Source organism: Triticum dicoccoides, chromosome 7B, assembly GCF_002162155.2.
Source record: "Triticum dicoccoides isolate Atlit2015 ecotype Zavitan chromosome 7B, WEW_v2.0, whole genome shotgun sequence".
Classification (NCBI taxonomy): domain Eukaryota; kingdom Viridiplantae; phylum Streptophyta; class Magnoliopsida; order Poales; family Poaceae; genus Triticum; species Triticum dicoccoides.
The window spans coordinates 445,480,961-445,489,706 of NC_041393.1; the positions used below are offsets into that span (position 1 = coordinate 445,480,961).

General features: G+C 52.8%; 1 protein-coding gene across 1 annotated transcript; it reads left to right on the forward strand.

Annotated features, from left to right (window-relative positions):
- The first annotated feature begins 6,918 nt into the window (after window positions 1-6,918).
- LOC119340707 (probable ascorbate-specific transmembrane electron transporter 2) lies at window positions 6,919-7,958 on the forward strand. The gene has a single exon (XM_037612625.1). The coding sequence runs from the start codon at window positions 7,075-7,077 to the stop codon at window positions 7,786-7,788; it is 714 nt and encodes a 237-aa protein (XP_037468522.1). The 5' UTR covers window positions 6,919-7,074; the 3' UTR covers window positions 7,789-7,958.
- Window positions 7,959-8,746: the final 788 nt, after the last annotated feature.

An 8,746-nucleotide genomic window follows, 5' to 3' on the forward strand; every position in this document is an offset into this window, starting at 1 on the left:
ATCGCAGGGTCCATCCGACCAGTATCCGTCATGGCGGTTCAGCCGCACTACTCCTTGACCCAACCATTGATGGATTCCACCTTACATGAGTCCTCATGGACGGTGACAACAACCTGAACCTGCTTTATCAAGATACAGTGTGCAAAATGTGTATCGATCCTTCAAGGATCAAGCCCACAAAAACCACCTTTAAAGGTGTCATACCAGGTGTAGAGGCCTGCTGTACGGGCTCAATCACACTGGAAGTGGTCTTCGGATCCCCGGATAATTTCCAAAGCAAAGAGTTGATCTTTGAAATCGTCCCCTTCCGTAGTGGCTACCATGCACTGCTCGGACGAACCGCATCCGCTCGATTCAATGCGGTGCCACACTACGCCTACCTCAAGCTCAAGATTCCCGGACCACGCGGTGTCATAACGGTCAACGGACATACGGAATGCTCCCTCTGTACCGAGGATCACACCGCGGCCCTTGCAGCAGAAGTACAGAGCAGCCTTTTTAGGCAGAACCTTATTTTGGCAGTAAAGTTCCCGGACACCGTCAAGCGAGTCTTAACTACTCTGCAGCAGGACAGTCCAGCTCGTCCAGAGCGTGACTAGCAATTCGGCCTCCGTCCCAGTCCCAATCAAGCGGTGACATTTGTGTCGCACGTACATAACTACGCACTTAAAATACCATGGGCATGGACGGAGGCACAGCTAGACCGTGATTCATAATGCGGCTCAACCGCCCCTGGGTCCGCATACCTTCACTTTTTCTTTTTCATTTCAGGTTCTTCTCTTCCCGAGCCTTTTTCTAATAACCTGATCATCGTACCTATCACGGAACGGATACACCAAGAAGGCAAGGAGCTTTGACGTACAAGGGAACCCCCAGGTGGTCTCTACTAACGATCGTTATACCTGTTTTAAATACCCGCACGTAGCTCGCCCTTGGTCATGGCATGTCAAATAGCCTTACTTGCTTATCGCATTACTTGTACAAGTACGCCTTGACGTATTAATCAAATTACAATGGAAAATAATTTGCGGCTCAATATTGGTAGTGTCAGCTTGTTACTTAATTTTTTCCTTGTCTTTATATTTTTTATCAATTGCACCCGTACACTCTGGTACACCTTAATTCGCCAGGGGCTTCGTCATACCCCATAACATGGCAATAAAGTCCAAACACTTTTATAGTACAGTTTGGCACCCCGAACTTATAGCATTATATGCATCGGCTCCGAATCATGTCTTTGGTCAATAGTTGGGTTGCCCGGCTCCTGTGCTTACTACCTTACGTTCCGGTATATCGGCTAGGCTAGTAAAGGGAGAACTACTGAGATTGAGTCCCGGTTCTTCCGGACGAGCACCTCAGTAGAGAGAGCCGAAAACTGACTGTCATGATGTGGCGAGAGCTGGTCAGCTATTCGAGAGGTTTCAAATCCTTAGAGATTTTTTCCGCATTATGCGAGGAATCGGTTTTTATCCGATTAGGCATGTATAGTGTCCCAAATTCGGCCTTCCGAACACCAGGGGCTGCGCCAAAATTTTCATTGTCAAACTCCTATGGCTAAGTGATGGTGATAAAGCCATATAGTCCGATTGCCTTGTTCGTTGCGCTAAACACCTCCTTTAAGGACCAAAATGTGGAGTAAAGAGTGTTTAAATTTATCCCGAACACCCCCGTACTATCTACCGGGGGGGGGGCAGAAGCCGACGACTGGCCAACTCTCAGATTTCATAAACGGCCGCACAGGAGGTAAAATTTTAAATAAACAAGCATTATATTACATAACAATCTTGTTTCATATTACAAGACAGGATAACATGAATGTATTCATGGGAATATAATATCCTTGGCACATTGCTCTGCCACAAGGCGGGATCCCTCCAGGACACTGTCAAAATACAGTTCGGGTCGGCAGTGCTCCTTGCCCTCAGGCGGCCCCTCGATCATTAGCTTCGTGGCGACCATCTTCGCCCAGTGCATCTTGGCGCGGGCAAAGGCCATTCGCGCACCTTCAACACAGACCGACCGCTTGATGGCTTCAAGCCGAGGGCAGGCGCTGACAAGCCGCTTCATGAGTCCGAAGTAGCTGCTAGGCATGGCTTCCGCAGATCATAGCCGGATTGTCAAATCCTTCATGGCTAGTTCGGCTGCCTTATGTAGCTCGACTAGATGTTTCAGCTGATCTCTAAAGGGCACAAGATGTTCTGGTCCAAGGTATTGCGACCAGAACAGCTTCTCCGTTGAGCTCCCCTCTTCGGCTCGATAGAATTCGGCAGCGTCTGACACGCTGTGCGGCAGATCCACAAACTCCTCTGGAGAGCTCCAAATCTGGGTAAGTAAAAGGAACCTTTCCTTCACATATCTTCTTTGCATAATGAAAGCCTTACCCGCCGTAATCTTCTTGGCCGCCTGAATTTCCTGGAGGGCGCCCTGGGCTTCGGCTCGGGCATCTTGTGCGCTCTGGCAGGCCTTGGCAAGTTTGGACTCTTGATTCTTAAAATCGCGCTCCAAGGACTTGTACTTCTTGATGGCGCCCTGGAGCTCTTGTTGAACCTCGTTGACCCGGGCCTCATGCTTTTCGCGTGCGGCATGCTCCTTGGCCGCCTTGTCCTCAGCCTCGGCCAGCGCCTTCTTGACGGCAGCTACTTCGGTCTTTGCCCCTAATAAAGTTCACGACACTTTAGTCAGCACGAATCATTCATCCTTCCTAAATATACACAAGGTTACTGCATACCTTGACTGTCCTCCAGCTGCTTCTTCACGTGGCCGAGCTCCCCCTCGGCCCAGTCCAGATTCTACTTCAATCTGGAGACTTCCGCAGTATGAGCGGCCGCAGCTAGCAGCGACGCCTGCTTATTCACATAGACATATTATGTTAGACTCCTACGAGAATTATTTTGATCCTCTGTTTGGCTTTTCTTTCCGAACACCGAATAGAGTATCATGGGCTACTGTCTACATTGTGATATTCTTTTTACAATTACATTACTTACCTCAAAGCCTGTTAAAAGGGTAGTGCAGGCTTCGGTCAGTCCGCTTTTCGCGGACTAGATCCTCCCAATCACCGTCCCATAAGGGTACGATGTTCGTCAACAATGGAAGCGCCTTACAGCGCTTCCAGCAACCTGTCCGGTGCCTCTGGTTGGACAGAGGTCACCGGCAGGATAGGCACGCCCCTTCTTTCGAAGAGGGCTGCTCGCCTGATTTCGGAGCCGTATGGGTCTCCAGAATTATATTCGGATGAGGGACAAATTGAATACAGCCCCCATCATCAGTATCCATGGCGGTCTGCTCCCCCATGTGTCCGGCAACCGAGGATTTACCCTCCAGCGCCTCCTTGACGGCCTCCGGATTCTCTCCCGGACTGAGGATCCTTCGGGACGACGCCTCGGTGTTGTCCGTGTCCTTGGGATAGGAGGCCGAGGGAAGGGTCCCGCTGTCCATTGCGGCCGGATCCAGCGAGTCCTCCAAAGATAAGGGCTGATCGAGATTGGATCGAGCTGGACTGCAAATGCGTAAATCAGCACATTAAAACAATAAAATAAAGAGGCCAGATACATGAACGTGTCCGGATACTTACGATTTGGCCAGGGGCTTCTCCCTGGGTTTCCACTCCCAGCTGCCGTCGGTGGCCGCTGCGGAGCTGTCCGAAAGGGAAGCTTTCCCCTTCTTGGATGCCTCGGCCTCCAGGTGCGTGGAGGCCGTCCTCTTCTTTCTCCCACCATGCAGGGGGGAATGGATTTCTTCTTCTTCCTCCTCCTCCTCGTCGTCTTTGGCGACGGAGGAGCGAGCCTTGGCGTCTTCGGACGTTGCGTCCGAAGTACCCTTACGACGGACACCACCTCTGGTCCCCTTGGCCTTCTTCTTGGCCTTCTTCTCCGGCACCTCATAAGGCGCGGAAACAACATCTTTGTCAGGAACGGGGTTTCTGGGTCTTCGGGCAGCGGGGCCAGGCAATTAATCCGCTCCGCTATCTCTGTCCAGTCCTGAAATAATTGATAGGGAGACTTAGATGCCTTCCTCGAATATGCAAGTAAAGGGTACACCTTGAAAACATGAAAGAAATTACCGGTTTAGCAGGGTGAGTTAGATCATGCCCGCGATCCTCATCCGTGGCCGGTAGTGTCTTGCCGGCCTTGAAGAGCATCTTCCAGATATCTTTGTGCATCGTGTCGAAGAGCTCTAGTTGCGTCTGGTGCTTGGTCAGATCAAACTCCCACAGACAGCAAGTCCGACGTTGGCATGTAAGAATCCGGCGGACGAGCATAACCTGAATCACGTTGACAAGCTTGACTTTCTTGTTTATCATGCTTTGGACGCGCGTCTGGAGCGCTGTCAGCTCGTCCGGAGAGCCCCAGTACATGCCCTTCTCTTGCTAGGAGGTGAGCCGCATCGGGACTCCAGATCGGAATGCGGGGGCCGCCACCCAATTGGTGCTGCGCGGCTTGGTGATGTAGAACCACCCCGATTGCCACCCTTTAATAGTCTCCGCAAAGGAGCCTTCTTGCCAAGTGACATTGGGCATCTTGCCCACCATGGCGCCTCTGCACTCTGCTTGTTGGCCGCTCACCACCTTCGGCTTCACATTAAAGGTCTTCAGCCGTAGGCCGAAGTGAGGTGGGATGCGGAGGAAGGCCTCACACACGACAATAAATGCCGAGATGTTGAGGATAGAGTTGGGGGCCAAATCGTGGAAGTCCAGCCCGTAGTAGTGCATCAGTCCGCGGACGAACAGGTGGAGGGGGAATCCCAGCCCGCGAACGAAGTGTGTGAGGAACACCACCCTCTCCTAGGGCTCCAGGGTGGGGACGATTTGTCCCTTGGTCGGAAATCGGTGAGCGATTTCCTTGGCTAGATATCCGGCCTCCCGGAGCTTCTTGATGTCCTTATCGACGGAGGAGGCCATCCACTTGCCTCCTGCTCTGGATCCGGACATGATTGGAGTGCTTTTTTGGGCGGAGAAGGCGAGAGCTTGGGCGCTGGAGCTCGAGGATGGATGGGCAGAGGAAGGAGAAGGCGTGGGTGAAAGAGGATGAATCCTTATCCCTTTATGAAGGCAGTAAAAGTCATATGCCTCCTCACTCGCCTTAAAACTTGCCTATTCCCCAAGCGTCGTGCACATGACATGGTTGGGTTACCCATGCCCGTATTGATGAGAATCCCGTGATAAGGGGACACGATCTCTGCTTTGACAAGATGTTCCAATGAAGCCGCACCTCGAAATACGGAGCGGCAGGCTAAAAAACGGTTCGAATAATGACCGGGCAGTGGCATGATGTCACGCTACAAAAAGTTGTCAGCAGATTGGACTCGTGAAATATTATACTCTCTACGGTTGTGTGTGGTACTTGTTTTGCAGAGCCGGACACGTTTTCTTTGTTCGGAAGGCTATGTTGGAATATTCGGAGGAGGAACCCGCCTTGCAATGCCGAAGACAATCTGCGCGCCAGACTCATCGTCATTGAAGCCTGGTTCAGGGGCTACTGACGGAGTCCTGGATTAAGGGGTCCTCGGACAGCCGGACTATATACTTTGGCCGGGCTGTTAAGTTATGAAGATACAAGACGAAGACTTCTTCCCGTGTCCGGATGGGACTCTCCTTTACGTGGAAGGCAAGCTTGGCAATTCGGATATGTAGATTCCCTTCTCTGTAACTGACTTTGTGTAACCCTAGCCCCCTCGGTGTCTATATAAATCGGAGGGTTTAGTCTGTAGGACAACAATCATAACCTCATAGGCTAGGCTTCTAGGGTTTAGCCATTACGATCTCGTGGTAGATCAACTCTTGTAATCCTCATATTCATCAAGATTAATCAAGCAGGAAGTAGGGTATTACCTCCATAGAGTGGGCCCGAACCTGGGTATTGTGTTCCCCGCCTCGTGTTACCATTGGCCTTAGACGCACAGTTCGAGACCCCCTACCCGAGATCCACCGGTTTTGACACCGACAGCTACCTCGACAAACGGCACAAAGGGATACCGCCTTGCTTGAACAACCTCGTCGGTTTTCACTCCAGTCACGACCACTGCGATGCATCGACCGTTACGACTTTGGGGGAGGGGGGGGGGTTGTCTGTCGGCTTATCTTCGGATTCTTCTCCAGTCTCACCGTCTGCGTCACTACCGTTGTGACTACGGGGGGATGTTGAGTATATTGATTATTAGGAAAGACCAGATAGACTAGGATTTGTTCTGACTTGTCTTATACTCTAAGTTGGTCTTTATACTCCTATATATATGCCTATGAGGCTCAAGCAGTACAATAAACAATTCCATCAATCCCTCTCTCTCTTGTACAAATACCAACACCGACCAGATCCTGCTAGATCGACCGAAGACACACACCTTCACACGCCCTCCGTTAGTCGCATTTCCGGAATGGGGACTAGACAAGGATAATCTCATTCCATCTTCAAAGAGTCGTTACCGCCTCATCTTCCTCAGCAGAACACAAACCCGAAACAAACTCGTAAAAACATCGAAAACAGAGCAAGATCCCTACTATCGACAAGGATGGTCCACTGCGTCTCCATGCGGTTCTAGGACCATAGAAGCCGACCCTGAGTTTTTTTTTTTGCCCGCAAAAGAAAAAAAACTGGGCCTCTCTTCTTGGAGAGCTTGACTGACCTTGAAGGTGAAGCCCGCCCGAGCTTAATTAGAGCGTATAGCACACGCTCAGTGCACTGTACCATGCATGAATTGATCTTTTTCTCTCGAACACCATCAATATGATGTTGGCAGCGACTTGATTAGGCTAAATCAGTCGTTCCATCAGTAATTGCCTGACTGCCTTACCCGGGCGATTGACCATGACACATGCCGAAAAATCAAGAGAAAACAAAGCAGTCCAGCTAGAAAAGATCGATCGGATCCGCGTGGAATGGCCCCGTGCCCGTGCGTGGTTGCGGCGGCGAGAGCAACCACGTCCATATAAATGTAACCGCTAGTTGGCCATGGATCCAGCCTTGCTCTACTACATCTACATGCACCTCTGCCCGCCGTTTCAATTCCATTCTGTTACGGAGCAACGAACTGTCAGTCCTCCGAGCAACGAGATCAGCAGCTAGCCAGCCAAGAACCATGAAGGCGGGGGCATCACCGCCGGCCAGCAGGGCGGCGGGCGTGCGGACGCTGGTGGTGCACGTGCTGGCGGTGGCAGCCACGGCGCTGGTGCTGTTCTGGTGCATCGGCTTCCGTGGCGGCCTCGCCTTCCGCTCCAGCGACAAGCAGCGCATCTTCAACGTCCACCCGCCGCTCATGCTCATCGGCCTCGTCGTCATCGCCGGGGAGGCCATCCTCGCCTACCGCACCTTCCCGGCCTCCGTCAGCCGGGACGCCAGGACGAAGGCGCACCTGGCGCTGCACGCCGCGGGGCTCGCCGTCGGCCTCGTCGGCGTCTACGCGGTCTTCAAATTCCACGCTGAGGCCGCCATCCCCAACCTCTACTCGCTGCACGCCTGGGTCGGCATCGCCACCATCACGCTCTACGCGCTCCAGTGGCTCGCCGGCTTCCTCGCCTTCTTCTTCCCTGGCGCCGCGCCGGAGACCAGGCGGTCCGCGGTGCCGTGGCACGCCGTACTGGGGCTCCTCGTCTTCGCGCTCGCCGTGGGCAATGCGCAGCTCGGCTTCCTCGAGAAGCTCACCTTCCTGCAGTCCCCGCCCGCGCGCCTCGTCGGCAAGTACGGCGCCGAGGCGCTGCTCGTCAACTTCACCGCCGTTATAGTGCTCCTCCTCGGCATCGCCGTCGTGATCGCCACCGTCAACGCCGACTCCACCAGATACACCGCCATGTGATCCATCCATCGATCGAGCTTATTTGTTATTATGACAACGCTATGCTATGCACCTGCTTATCGATCGGTCCTACGTATACGTGTTAGTGCTCCTGTACAAACTTTAAATTAAACAGTCAATATGTGTTGTGTGTCACATGGATATGCATATTTGGAGCATACAGATATTTTCGAAAAGGGGAGCAAGCCCCGGCCTCTTCATCATTTGATGCAGACCACCCGAAGCCACCACCCACACCTACAAACACGACAAGGAATGCCCTTGCGCCTCACCATCTAGAGCCGGGGTCAGCATCGATCCGCTTGCATATGGTGTACCAGGAGCAAACACCCGGTGCAGCGGAGCCAAAGTGTACAACGCCTGCACACGCTTACCACTAACCCATCTTTAGGAAAAAGATTCGCATCATCCTTGCTAGGCTGGTCAGCCGTGGACACCGCCACAATGCCAAACAACAACACCACCCTGCACTCATCCATAGACTCATCCGCCCCGAGACTCCATTGCACCATTCCGCCGAGACCCACTCACGTCGACACGGTACATACGATGCCGCTCCATCTCTGGACCCCTCCAGCCAACACTTGCAACAAGAACGAGGCCCCCCAAGAGAACCAGATCCAGGTTTCCCCTGGAGCAAACGACCCTTCTCGGCGAGTCTATGCGGTGATCCAAAGCCGCTACGCCTTTGCGATCTCTCCGGCAGATATGAGCTCCAAAATAGTGCCTCCAAAGAGGTAGACGAAGCCACATGCTGCCACTGTCTAGTCCGGCAAGCCAAACTTGAGGTTTCGCTCGGAGCTCGATGGGACCGCCACCATGACGATGCCCTCCAAGGAGGTTAGCAGCGTCCGTAGACGTCGTCACACAATTTGTGCCGGCAGATCCGGGCAAAGAATTTCTCCTCGCCGATAGTCCCTTGAACCAGGAGAGCAGGAGGCAGAAGCGCTAATCAGAG